The sequence below is a fragment of the Corvus hawaiiensis genome, chromosome 4 (assembly GCF_020740725.1).
Source record: "Corvus hawaiiensis isolate bCorHaw1 chromosome 4, bCorHaw1.pri.cur, whole genome shotgun sequence".
NCBI lineage: Eukaryota > Metazoa > Chordata > Aves > Passeriformes > Corvidae > Corvus > Corvus hawaiiensis.
In genome coordinates, this window is record NC_063216.1 from 57,491,659 (window position 1) to 57,506,304 (window position 14,646).

The following is a 14,646-nucleotide window of genomic DNA, read 5'->3' on the forward strand; positions in this document are numbered from 1 at the left end:
GGGCTCAGTCTTGACAGTGCACACCAAAAAACTTGAATATTGAGGAATCTATCAGCAAAAAGCTCAAAGACAACCTGAGTTAGATTCCTAAGAATCAACTCACATTTCAAACACTCCCTTTTACTGGATGATAGCATGTACAATATGTCCCAGGAAAATTAGCAATTCTTTTACGGTGTTATTAGTGTTAATAGCTAATGAACTACAAAAGCAACAGACACCTGTGGAATTGGGATTTTTTTCTGATTGATTCATTTAAGTTTAATCTTAATTTGTTTCTGTTTCACTGAGAAGCTGCTACTTTATTCTGAGCTACAACTGTGGCAATTAGAAGCAGTATCCCACTGTGAGTAGGAGGCTGATGGCAAGGTACGTCTGCAGTGGAATGACACTACCAGACATCTGTTGAAGAGATCAGACTACTAACCCCAAAAATGCAGGATTATCCATAAATATTTATTTGGCAGCACATTCTGAAATAGACTATAGCATGGTAACATTTTATGGGTGGGAAACACCGTGTCCCTCACTTATTATACCCACAATTGTTGATGCCCAAACATTTTAGCTCAGTTGGTCAGAGCACAGTGCTAATAACGCCAAGGTTGTGGGTTCAACCCCCTTATGGGCCATTTATTGAAGAGCTGGACTTGGTGATCCTTGTGGGTCCCTTCCAACTCAAATTATTCTCTGATTCTGTGATTTTTACCAGTATAAATGAAATATTTGGATTTTTGGGGCACACGTTCATTTTTCCCTCTTTCTGTCTTCAGAGTGCTTATATTTGGATTTTAACATAACATTTTCCCAAAACAATTACATACCAAAGTGGTCAATATTTCAGCATATCCATTTAATCGTCTTTCAAATACCCATGTCTCACACTGATTCAACTGAAGTTGGTGGCAAAATGTAAGTTCCATGAAGCTTCTGTCTGAACTTTTAATAAAAGTAAGTTATTTTATTAAAAACTGCACAGCAGTTTTCAGTATTATATAAAATTTGAGATGTGGATTACAAAAATCTATATCTAAATTGTGAAGATTTTCTGCTGGATATACTGAATAATTCATTTTACAATAACACAGAATACGATGGTGTGTCACCAGATTTTTTTAGAAAGAGTAACAGAATAAAACTATAGTATACTTGAGAACATCCAGATCAGTTTGGATATGGTATTCCTGACAATTGGAAAGCCCTTTGGAAATGGAAAATTATTAGTTGCAAACTGAGGTACCATAAACCAATTTTTACTTCTGTAGATTGCTGATAACACAGGATAATTGTCTTTCAAAAATTTTTTATTTGATTGGTTTGGCTTGAAGGAGAGAAGGGTTGTTTTTTTTCATTCCATTTAATAGGATTTAAATTCCAATCTCAGGAAAAAAACAAAAGCCAATTTTCAACACAAAAAAAATCTGTCTCCCAAGTTCCAGAAACCTTCAGTGGGATCAGCACAATATAATTTTACATTGCCTTCTCAGTACCACAGCCTGGCAGAAGCCTCAGTGCTTGACATCAAGGGTCTCCAAATACAGTTCTTCACTAAGAGAGGAGCACGCAGCCTACAAGTGCAGCTGCCACATTGAGGAGGTGTCAGATGACTTACAATGAGTTTACCCTGGCACATGGGCTGCCAGTTAATGCAGGTCCCCAGGGTGGGGAAGAGACAAAAAAACAGGAGTGTGTCTGAAGTCATTGCCACCAGCTCATCTCACTCTCAGGTTCATATCTGATCCAGCCCTAGCAGTCTTGAGACCACCATGAGACTCCTCTTGGCTTCCCAGGGATGGGTATAAGGGTAGGGTGGCTCTCAAACATTTGAAGAAAGTGATAGGTATCCAAGTTTCAAGAAGGTTCTCTTCACGTGTTGCATATGTTTGATGTATAAAGCAAGAAGCATTCCTTTTTATGTGAATTCATAAAATCCAAAGTGAGCAATATGGGGAAGTTTATATAGCCACATTTTCTTATGCTAGCCTTTGCTAAGTAAATACACTTACACTCCACTGCTATTATTTTCAAATACTAATTTTTGTTGGAAAGGTACAGGTATCCAAAAGAAATTCCTCTCCAAGGAAGATACTTTTTCAAAAGCAAACCAAGAACAGGTTTCCTGATTATGCCAAACAGTTGTAAAGTTTTAACAATTCAATAAAATCAAATTAATTTGGGAATATTTCTTAAAGAGATGGAAAAAGTCTCTTATGCATTTAATTTTTCTGCACTGAAGAATCTGGAACTTTTCTGTTACCTCAGCTGTGCTATTAGAAATGACAACTGCTTTGACATTACCTGCAGCAGGTACAGCCTATCTGCCCAGGCACTTTGCTAGGCTGGAAAGTCTTCACAGTTGAATACAGCCACAGCCATGGGCTCCAGAAAGAGTCATTCCAGCCTGCATTGATGAGAGCTGAAGGTTTCTTAAAATCTACCAGGTGCAAGCAAGAGTGGCGTTTGACAATGAAATCTATCAATTGTCAAAATTCAGCTCATCCAGCAGGAAAATGTCCTTAATCTGCACAACACAAGATGGACTATACTCAGATCCAAGGGAAAAGCTGAAAACAAGAAAGCCACACAATATTCTACGTGACAGTATTTTTCAGTTCTCTTTAAAATGAGACATTGTACAGCCAGGAATGCAAGACACAGAGCTGCCAGTGATTACACCACATACTGACTAGGCAGCAGGACTGGGATTTCATCTGTGCTTCCAAAGCTGCTTGAAAACTGTATGCATGCTCAACAGCTAGAACAACAGCTAGAACAACAGCTAGAACAACAGCTAGAACAACAGCTCTGTTCCCTCTGATTACCTGACCCAGGAGGGCCGGGGAAGGAGTCCTTTTTGGTCACTGTCCTGCTGGCCACATCAATGTTTTCATGTCAGAAGCACAGCAAACTAGGAGGCTTGGAGAGTCCTTTCACTCAACATACTCCATGACCAAAGGACTAGGATGGTCTCCTGCAGTGCAGATGTTGGTGTTGTGACTCAGCCAAGCAAAGCAGGGCACAGATTCAGGCTATGTGCATAAGTAACCTTGCCACCAAATTGTGCAAAACGTAGTCACTATCACCATATACTGGAATTTCATCTTGTTCACCCAGAAGACATAATAGAGAATAATGCTTCAGCAACTGGATTGCTTCAGAAGGCTGCTAGAACTGCAGACTATCTGCACTAAAGGTAGCACCTAACAAGGTAGGGACTGAGTCTCTTTTTCACGCTGCTAGAGGCACCTATATCTCTCCCTTGATGGTAGAGAAAATACAAACATTTATGTTCGTTTACTTCCTGGTAAGTAAGATGCCCAAAGTCATAAGCACTGCGCAAGGTAGACAGGCTGGTTTGACTCATACCTTGAGTAAGATTTTTCTGAATTGAACTTTGCTAACAAGGAAACAAAAATCTGGAAAACAAAATTATTCATAACCAAATTATTCCATGTGGCATATAGCAACCACTTTATTATAAAAAGGGGTGAGGGAGTAACTATATCTAAATATTGGATAAGACAGTGGGACACATTACAAGTTGGTGCTTCATGCTCCATAGGAAATGAAAACAAAAAGCCAAAAAGATCTGTAAAAGAAGCAGATGGCTTGTATGAAGAACATGACCAACAAAGCTGGCTGGGAAAGCAGGAATGCTGGCTAACGAACAATCTCATAATTCCAGAAATTATCTTCATTTGTGCACTAGGGTGAACCCAAGATCTTTCAAAAGTATTGCAGCCCCACTCTGAGTAACCAACTGTCCTTTTCTGACACTTAATTCCCAGAATCTGGAGTATCAGAAACCTAGGGACTGGCTTCTGAGATGTTTGACACCCAATTAAATTAAATTATTTATATCTTCCTATGAGTTGCTTAAGCATAGTAGGATAGTTTTTAATTAAGCCACTTCTAAAAAGGCATTTCTCTTGTAAACTAGGTACTGAACACCTGTCACAGGACCAATCATGTGCTGCAGATTTGGGACCCCCATCCAATCTCCCACTCCCTCCCTGATCCTATGGCTTTTTGACATTCATCCAAAGAGAAGCAGTCCAAGGAAAGCAGAGGTAGATACTCTGATTTTATAATACCGGACAGGTGCTCCTAAAGTGCTTGAAAGCACGTGAAGCAGAAGGGGCGTTTGAATGTGAGTATGACCCCCACAGGCAAGAACCCAACCCAGCAGACTCTTCCTTGCCCTTAAGCTGGTTATCTCTGGTTTGAAGAAAATTGCTCCCAACAGAGCAAGTTTTCATATTAATGTTTCATCAACATCTACTTATAAACTTCTACAGTGATTTATAAATGTTGATTTGTCAAAGAAATTTCTACAAAAAATGATTCAGAAAAAAGATCTTATAAGGTTACACCCTCCGTAATTAGTATAGAGAGATGCAAGTTAAGTTTAGTAAATGCAACTTGGCTGTGTTGTATTCCTTTTCTTACATAAATTAAAGTAGCTCTTTGCACACTGTAACTTTCACAAGTCAGTATGCAGTGCAATAACATTCAGCAACAGGCAGGATTTAGAACAATTGCTGATTGCTTTCTCAAGAAACATGAGTTTTGCATTGATGAGGACTCAGCTGCCTGTCTTGTGGCAGTTTTGTTTTGGGGTAACTCAGTCTCTGTTCTAGTTATAATACTTATCTAGTTTACTATTTTCACAAAGAAAATGTAACTGTACACTGCATTTCTAAAGGTATGTGAGAAGCAGCACACTCCACAAGAACAGAAGGAACACTGTTTGTAGGGAAGGGTGTCTCTGCTTCTCAGAATTTGCAGATCAAAACAGTCCATGACTTAATTATATGAAATCATAATAATTACACGTTGCCCACAAAAGTAATTAGGAATTTGTTTTGGTATTTACCTGGAAGTTCTAGCCAGTGCTACTGCAGCTTTTCAAACTGGATAAATTTGAAATGTATGCCATGAAAATGTCATCTAAATTAAACTCGCTGTATCTCTTGCACTGCTTCATGCAATGCAGTAGCATTACTGGACATAAGCGACCATTGGCCCTCAGCTTTTAGTGTTCAGTTAAAGCAGCCCAAAGTGGTTTTAAAAAACATATTCTTGTTTATGATATGCAGATTGATGTATTTGCTGGCAAACAAAAGAGCAAATGGTTATGATTCCTGCATTCCTCAATTTAGCACGAAATATATTGTTCCTTTTAAAATATAGTCAGTTAAAAAATAAGATTTTCATTTCTTTTTTATTTTCTGGTGAACACAGGAAAAAAGCATGATTTATTGAGGTGTTTCTTACATAGCGCTAAATATTTTTCTAAAAATATTGAGGTTCAGATTTTGTTTAACTTCTTCAGCACACATTGCTTTACAAATTTTTGCTTGTTCAGAAAAAAAAATCACCTGAACTTATTTATTGTCCAAGAGTTTTCCATTATTATTGTTTAGAAAGAAAGTTCTTGTTCAAGGTTATTTTTATAAAATCTGAGTTAGGCAAGGTTTTTATGTGGAGGTATACACTCTTCAGATGCTTCATGGTAATATCAAGAGGTTAACAGGTGGTTTAGAAATATTTTGAAAAGGTTTCTTTTTGTGTCATCTGTTGTATTTAATCCCTATAAGCTAAAGTACTGTGAATCAAGGTTTCTCTTGCATGTCATGTCAGTCTGCAACTGAATCTTATAGTTCCATCCCTGAAAATAAATACTTAACTTACCTGTACTGTTGCAGATAAGTTGCTCGTGCTTACATTTGCAAAGTATCGCTCTTCCATTTTGCACAAAAAATAAAACTTACTGTGTATTAATTTGTCATATAATTATTCAGGAAAAAAAAAACAAAAACAAAAACAGAAAAGCAGCTTCTCTATGTATTTTAATTCATTGGAAACTGAAGACGATTTTTTAGAATTCACACAATAATGGTGCTGAAATATTAACCATCTCAAACACAGAAAGGGAGGAGTTTTCATATTTCCATGGGCATGGTTATTGGATTTAATACTGTGCCTGATCAAATAGGCAAGGATTTGACTACAACAGAGTGATCAAACAGTGGAGCCATTAAATAATTTCCATGGAAGCTTCAAAGGAGGACCAAAGATAGACACACCTTGTACTTCTTAATACAACCAGAACTTTTAAAAAGAGAAGTCTTGTATTATTTCCAGAGTTGCAGATTACCGAAGCAAAAGGATTTTCTGCAAACTCATGGGACTAAGGGTGAGTCCAGCCATCTGTTGCAGAGGGTCACAGTGTGCTTGCAGCCCCTAAGTGGTCATTCAGAAGTCATCCAGCCTGTAGCCTCGGGCCAGGAAGAGAAGGGGGACCCAGCACAGAGTGGAGCTGTAGCTGCCACTACTTTTGCTGGAGAGGTGGGAGTTATTACTAAACAGTTACTACTACAGTGGCTAGCAGGGTACAACACAATTCTTCCTCCGTAAGGGTGGTACCTGATCAGACCAGTAGCTAAACAGCCAGTGGGTGGAAAGATTTACATAATTTAAGAGTTATAACTATTTGATATCAGCATGTCAAAATCCCAGGAGCAAATTGGTTCCTTTTCTCTTTACCAAGCTCTAAAGAAGAAAATGGTGACTGTCCTATTCTAACTATGGCAGAGGAGGTACAGAGTAGGAGCATTTCCTAATTGCTAGTTTTCAAGCACTGTAGAAATTAAATGTCCTGCTGCTGAGCTGCGGCCAACATGTCTTCATTTGAGATGGCTCCAAGTGAACTTACTGAACTTTGTTTAATCTCTCCTTTTTCACCACTGTATTTATAAAGACTGGGAGTAAAAAAGTGATTAAAAATCATAACAAAAATTATTTTAAAAACACTTCCTTGACTAAATATTGTCCAATATTCATTTTGGGTACCTTGAGATATGCTGGATTTCTATATAACTTCCCATGAAGCACAGAATGATTTTGGAAGCTATTAAAGAGCTGTGGATTTAGTTTACATTTTGGCATGCATGGGTTTTTAAAAAAAACAAAAAAAAACAAAAAAAAACAAAACACCACCCCCCCCCCCCCCCCCCCCGCCCACCATCACCACCCCACAACAACAAAAAAACCCCAAACATTATTACTAATATCTTTGGGGTTTTTTTTCTTTTTTGGGGGAGCCGGGATGCTGGGGGGGGCGAGGGGGGGGGGGGGGGGGGCAAGGGAGAGGATTTTTTTCTGTTGTTGAGGACTGTCTGGTCATGAATAAAGCACTAGCAAAACTAAGTCAGTACCATTTCAGCTTCAGAAGGAGCTTTGATGCTGTGAGAAGATCCTGCTGTGCTGTATTTTATTTCTACAGCAATATACAACAGCTTTGGTAATTCTGGTAGCCCTTTCAGATACATGACAGTTTCAGTATTGACACATGTTAACAAAACTGTAGCATCTGACAAGCACAGAAGAAATTCAGTCCCCTCTGAGAACTCCTGGGTGGGAATGAGAGTAGAGGGCAGCAGCTCCTCCTTTAAAAGGGCTCTCTGCTGCAGGGTCCCATAGGCACCAGACTTGTCTCCCTTTCATTCAGCACTGAAGTGAAGCTGTTGTGATTGGTGGGGGGGTGGGCTACACTGCAGTCAGGATGCTAATGCTCAGCTCTGCTGCTCCGGATTTTAGCACATCCAGACACACCAAGGCTCTTCTCCTCCCAGCATCCATGAAGGACTGGTAGAATGAGGCTGAGCAGTTGTCACACAGAATATGGGTGATATGGCAGTGATGCTGTTTGGCACACAGAAATGAGTACATATAACCTTTCCTTTAGGTACAGATGGCTCCATTTCTCCTATAAAAATTATTCCCATTAAAAAAAAATTAAAATTATTAAATCTTGTCTGTAGTAAGGGGAGCTGATAATAGTTATGTCAAATATAGCTACATCAAACTATAGCTTTTGTCTCTCATGATGATTTCAATAGCTTTGAATTGCCTCAGACCATTAACTAGAAATTCACTTGACCTGAAATTATTCTTGAAAGAGAGGAAATGAAACGTAATTCTGTGCAGGCCTTCCAAGACATGAATTAGTACCAGTCTTTGACACAAACACGGTTTTATATAGTGAAATAACAAATGATCTATCCTCATCTCCCTGTTAAGTCCCACATCTGTAGTGTTTACCCGAAGAAATCTAGGAAGATAAATGCTTATCCATGCTCATCACTGAGTTTCTCTGCTTCACCTTGGAATAAAGCTAGAGTACCTCATTTCCACTCCATATCAAAACATGGTCACCCCTGCATGCACATTCCTTAGCAAAATATTGTTCTTCATCAGGAAGACATAGAAGAATCCAGATTATGCAGCGACTGCAGGTCTTTTACAGGAGAAAAGGCAAAAAAAAATTACTGTTTATAAACCTGTAAATGGTCTGTGGTCAAGCAACATTGGAAATTCTTTCTTCTCTACCATGAAAAAGGGAGAAATTACAGCTTCTTCACGGGGAGGACTGAGCCCTCATTTTTCCTGACACTTAGAAAACAATCTGAAGGAATAAAATTGAGCGCAGGATTGCCAGACATCTGGGTAACCAGTGCACATAATCTCCAGTAGTATCATCAGGCCTCCTGTATGTGTTTGATTTGAAACTGACGTTATGCGCTCATCACAAAATTACCAGATTATATTGCCCTTTTGTTTCACCATATATTTACATTCACATCCCTTTGTCATTATATAAAGTACTTTTGGGACTGTTCCAGTGTGCCTGCAGTGTTTGAATAATTTTGAACTGGTTAAAAAAGTTGTAAAATTAAGATACTTAGCAAGGCCAAGTATAGCTGCAGTACCTTGTAGTATCACACTTGCTCAGCAATAAGAAAGTTGGACTTCTTCAGTAAGAAAGCAAGCTGGGCTTCTGTTTTGAATTATTTCCTTCAAGGAGAGGCTCAGAGGAATGGCACACCCGCATCAATTCAGTGGAATCTTTTGGACATCTTACCTTTCATTATATGTTGCAAAAGTTTTCCTCTTAAATAGCAACACACTGCAGCCACCTGATTAGGGAGAAATTTATCTGTGTTCAAACCAGAATGACACTCTTCTAGTCCCAGGATCTGAGCAGAGCTGAAGAGAAGTGCCCATAGGGACGGATCCTCAAAGGACACCTGCTCTGTCACAGCTCTACAGGAGCCTCTCCTCCCTACCCCGCTTCATCCCGACTTCCAGCTTACCCGGGGTCACTTTGAGGGGTGTCTCACCTCCCCTTCTTGATGCCCCTGCTCCCACAGTCCCCGGGAAAAGTGGGGAGCGGGTCCCGGTTTCCCCAAGGTCTCCGAAGGGGAGACCCGCTCCAGAGGGAGGCCGCACGCCGCTGCACAGCCAGCGTGTCAGCGGGTGCACTGAGGTCCCTCCGTCCAAATCATCGGCAGCTCTTCCCCTGGAGCAGGGGAAAAGCGGCCCCCGGAGGGGCTGAGCCCTGCCGGGGTGCCGCGGGGTCTGCCCGAGCTGTGGATCTGACCTGTTGCTTTGCTTTTTACGCGCGGAGCCGCCTGCTAAAGAAATTGCCGCGGTAATCTGAGATGTGTGAAAGGAGAGAGATGCTCTTCCCCTCTCAGCCGCTTTCAAAGGAGCACGGTGGAGACTAGAGCCGCCAGCCCCAGCTTTGAGGGCCACACCTGCTGGTTGCGGGCACCCCCGGGGGTGGTGTCCCAGGCGGGGCGGCGGGAGCGCCGGCTGCAAGGCGATACCCCTCTCTTGGGTGTAACGCGTTAGCTACGACTGAAAACCTCGGCGCCTCGCTCCTCACCAAAAGCCAGAACCTTGGGAGGGCTCCAGGTGCTACAAAATCTGGGCGGGACCAGATGCCACATCACCCTTTCTTGCAGGGCTTACTCTGGGGCAGACCCGCAGGCGCTCCTTACAGGTTCCCCGACTGGGCCAACCCCCCAGCGCCTGTGGGGCACCCTTCGCTTCTCCCCGGACCGCCACGCTTCCCCGCCCTTCGGCCCCTACCCCGGAGTGAAGCACGGCCCGGCTCCCTGTCCGGGAAGAACCCTCGAGCTTCAGGGGGGCCTGCGGGCACAGCCCTGAGGGAGCAGAGGGAGGTGAGCGGGCCCGCCTGCCCTTCCCAGGGGGTATCACCCGTTTTCCATGCCTGGTTCTGTTACCCCGGTATAATCCCAGACACCCCCTCCCGCCACTCCTCAGGCGGCCACCGACGGGCGGGCTTCGCTTTCAAGGCTCGGCTTGGCAGAGTCTGCTGAGCAGCTAATAACATAACAACCCTGCTTTGATCAATTCGAACTAATTACCCCTCTTAATTAAAGTCTTTAGCGGTTGTTTCAGTGTTTTGGCAAGGACGAGGAAGAGCTTTGCCGTGCGGCAGCGCCAAAGCCGCGCTCCCCGCCCGCCCGTCCGCGCCGCAGCCCCCGCCGTCGCAGTCACTCCTTGGCAAAGGTTTATTTCCACCAGGTCAACGAATTCTTTTTTTTTTTTCTCCACGTGCAAGAATCAATGAGAAATTCAGATCAGTACATAGAGAACAGTTCTGTCCATATAGATACGATATTCAGGGAGAGAGGGAGAGGAGGAAACCAAGAAGGTTGGGATAACCAGCAGGCAGCGGAGGCAGGGCAGGATCAACACAAGGGGAATATATATACATCGAAATAATTAAAGTAGTGCAGCGTTTCCGGCTCGGGTAATACAGATTCCCAAATAAATACAGCAGAAATTGGCTTGGCGCTTTTTCTTTTTTTTTTTTTTTTTAACCATCTCTTCACCTGAGATGCAACGGCAACCACAAAAAAAAACATAGCCTTTAAAGAACAAAGGAAAAAATTTAAAAAAAAAATAGGAAACAACCTGTCCCATTAACGTTAGTGGCGATATAGACCATAATACACAAAACCGCTTAACAGGTGCATGCAAAGAGGCGGTGGGGCTCGCACCGGCCGAGCCGGCGGCCGCCCCTCACGGCTGGAGCGGCGGCGGGCCCTGCAGCAGCGGCCCGGGCGGGGGCAGCGGGTCCGGCCCCCCCAGCTCGGCGGGGGGCCGGGGCAGTCCCAGGGCGCTGTCATGCAGCTTACGGACGTGCTTCTTGAGGTCAAAGTTCCTGCAGAAGCCTTTGCCGCAGGTGGGGCAGGTGAAGGGCTTCTTGTCGTTGTGGGTGTGCATGTGGAAGGTCAGATTGTACACCTGGTGAAAAGCCTTGTTGCAGATATTGCACTTGAACTGCTTCTCCCCGCTGTGAGTCAGCTTGTGGTTTTTGTAATTGCCTGGGAATGAGACAAGAAGGGCAAATGCACCTGGGTTTGAAAGACGGACACTGAAAAGACGAGGAAAATATAAAAAAATCCCCAAACTCTGTCCCATCACCAGAGCTCAGTTTTAGGATAAAACGACCGCAGACACCCACCTTCTCCCCATCCTCCCCGCGGCTGTTAACAGACAAAGCAAGATTTACAGATGTTAACAGACAAGATCGAATAAACCAAAGTCAGGACAGTTGCAGAAATAAAACCCCTGCGTTTAGACTTCACAGCAACGCGTGAGGAAAAAGCAGCTAAATTCTTGTATTTTGAGGGGGGGAATAAGAGGCGAATTCGTTTGCCGAACCGCGCTGGAAGCTGTATGTTGCGGTGCGGGGAGAACAGGCGATTCCCGCGGAACGACTGTCCCGCGCTCACCCGGGAACGAGACCTCTGCCTCGCTCCGTGGGCCAGGACATGTGCCGGGGCTAGCCATACTTAAAATTAACCTAAACATCTAACAATAAAACTTGGAAACAAAATTAACTCCCCACCACCCTCCCTGTCGCAAATTGTCCGGACACTTGACCTGGCTTGGGGAGGGGGAAGCCGGGAAAGAGAGTGGGTGCTGGAAACCGGTACCTTTCTGGTGAAATCCTTTGCCACAAAATTCACAGACAAATGGTTTGTAGCCGGCATGTATTCGCGTGTGCGTGTTCAGGGTCGAGCTCCGGTTAAAAGCTTTGCCGCACTGGTTGCACTTGTGAGGCTTTTCCTGGAGGGAAACAAGCACCAAGTCACGGCTTGTTGGCCGTCTTGCGGGGTCTGTGTTCTGTTTCGCGGGGTTTATGAGCTGGTTAGTGGAGTCTGTGTTTAACTGACGGCTCGCAGCTGCCGGTGCGGGGCACCCCGCGGTACCTACTGCGCTTGGGGCAAACGAAATCTCCCCGTGGCTGCGGATTGGCCGCCCCCCACGCCGCTGTCTCGGAGCGGCCGGACAACGCCGAGCTCCCCAAAAAAGGTGAGCGGACGGTCGGGCAGGGAGGAAGGGACAGAGGATGGGCTCACCTGGGTGTGGATGATCTTGTGCCGGCAGAGCGTGCTCGCCTGTCTGAAGCCCTTTCCGCAAACTTTGCAAACAAAGGGTCTGGCTCCCGTGTGCACCGGCATATGGCGCGTTAAGTTATAATGTGCATTAAATACCTTGGAAGAGAAAGCAGACAATAAAATAAAATTGCGATTAGAAGGTAAGAGTGCGGGGGGGGAGCCGTCGTTTAAAAATCAAGCAAGAAAGCGACCGACAACCGGCGGACAGACGGACGGGGACAGGAGGCTAGGGAAGGGAGGCGGGGTACGGCGCTACTTGCCTTTCCACAAACTTCACACGTGAAAACTTTGGGTTTGCTGCTCGGGGAGCCGCGGCTGAACTCCGACGTCTTATAGGCGATTTTTTCCGAAAGGATCTGAGCACTTTCTTTCATGTAGTGCTGCAACTGAGCCTGCGATAAGTCCTTGAAGGCCAGCCCCGCCGGGTACTTGTCCACGGTCGGCAGCACCAGCTTGTTCCGCTCCGCCAGGTAAGCCTTGGGCTGCGGGTGCAAGGGAGAGCTGAGGAAATAAGAAGCCACCGGGTGGATGTTGACACTGGAGGACGGGTGACAGGGGCTGTCGCCTCGGTTGAAATAGCACAGGGCTCCCATGGCGTGGAAGGAGGAGTGATTGACCACTCGGGGTCTTACCAGTTTGTACTGCTGCAAGGGCAGGGCATCGCGGGGGAAATCTCCTTTCAAGCTCAGGGCACAGTTCAAGAGATCGCCGCAGCTAAAGGAGGGCGAGGAAGAGGAATCTAACTGAGCCTTCCTGGGTTCCTCTCCGGCCACCGCCGCTTTGGGCAGGGTGTCGTACGCCACCGGGACAAAGGGGATCATGCAGGGGATGGAGGAGTTGAGGTGCAGCGGGTGCTTGGGGTCGCCTTTGGCCACGGAGCCATGGAGGAGCTGCGGGACGGGGATGGAGCGGGGCTCTGGAGTCCGCGCCATGATGCGCTCAATGGAGAAGGCGAGTGGCTTGGGCGTGCTGATCATGTTGCTCCTGGCAGACAGGCTTTCTCTGGACGGAGGTGTCGCTAGGATTTTGGTCGCCGTGTGGTTGCCACTATTGTCCATGGCTGAATTGCATTTGTTCTCCCGGTTTGAGCCGCTCTGGTAGACGCCTCTTTTTTTTTTTTTTTTTCCTTTCTTTTTTTTTTTTTTTTTTTTTCCTCCCTCTCCTCTCTCTCTCTCTTTCACTTTCTCTGCCCCTTTTCTTGTTACTGATCTGCGACGAGGGAGACCAGCATCGCCGCCGCCACCATCACCACAGCCTCCGCCGCCGGCGGAACCAGCCTTCTCAGTCCAGTGGACTCATGCCAGCCCATCACAGTTTACTTTGGCGCACCAATGACTCGGGACAATCGCTACTTATTTCTATCAATAGAAAGTGTTGTGTCAATAACGCAGCCAAGATCTCGCCAATCGTTAACTTCCAAGAGGAGAAGGTAAACTAGATAATTGCTCAATTCGCTTCCAACAGTCAACAGGAAAAGTTTCCCCCCCCCCCCCCCCCCCCAGCAAGCGGCTACTTTTCATTGGCGCCCGCGCCTCCCCCGCCCAGGGAAGGAGGTGGCTCTCCCTCCTTCTCGCCTCTCTCCCCTCTGCCTCCCTCCCTCTCTCTTTTTATTATTATTATTTGCAATCTGCTTATCCAGGCTTTAGAGGCCAAGCAAATCCGAGATCAATTTTCTTGTTCGGCTTTAAATGACATCATCTAAAATCATTGTCCAAGTGCTAAATAGGGATGTGAAACTCAATTCAAGGGCAAGCGCCAGGGTGTTTGTCAAACAAGGTGCTGCAGAAGAAGCGGCTGGAGGGGAAGCTGTTTGTTTCCTTGCCACTTTCCAGCCCTAGCTCTTTGTGCGTGCGTACGTACGTGTGTGTGTGTCTGAGGGAGGGAGGGAAATGGCTGCTCTGCTCCTGGGACTGCTCCTGGGACTGCTCACTGCTTTAAAGAACAAGGTCAGGTGGCGGCGAGCTTTTGGAAAACACAGTAGACAAATAAACGGGGGACTTGCAACAAGCAGACGGCGAGACCAGCGCGTGGGGATGCAGGAACCTCCTGGGCCAAATGGAACGAGTGCTTGGGAGCAAAAGGATGATTCAAAACCTGGGGCAGGGGAAGAGAAGAAAAAGGAGGTAGGAAGAAGGAGTGCCTTTTAAATCTGAAGCATTATTTATATTTATATTTCTTTATATATATATACATATGCAGCCTGCATATGCACTAAGTATAGCTTCTGTGTCCTTATATAATACATGCACAACACAAATACCAAGAACTCAGGGTTGGCATAGATACGTGAAGGAATATACAGTTCACACACTGTGTACAGGTGTATATGCACGTAAACAGAGGCAATCCCCATGTATTTAAT

General features: G+C 45.0%; 1 protein-coding gene across 1 annotated transcript; it reads right to left on the reverse strand.

The window, feature by feature from the left end:
• Positions 1-10,384: 10,384 nt before the first annotated feature.
• On the reverse strand, positions 10,385-13,529 carry FEZF1 (FEZ family zinc finger 1). Its single transcript, XM_048302746.1, has 4 exons — positions 12,545-13,529; positions 12,246-12,380; positions 11,820-11,952; positions 10,385-11,204 (listed from the first exon to the last, which is right to left on the reverse strand). Exons 1-4 carry the CDS (start codon positions 13,340-13,342, stop codon positions 10,900-10,902), a joined length of 1,371 nt encoding a protein of 456 aa, XP_048158703.1. The 5' UTR covers positions 13,343-13,529; the 3' UTR covers positions 10,385-10,899.
• Positions 13,530-14,646: the final 1,117 nt, after the last annotated feature.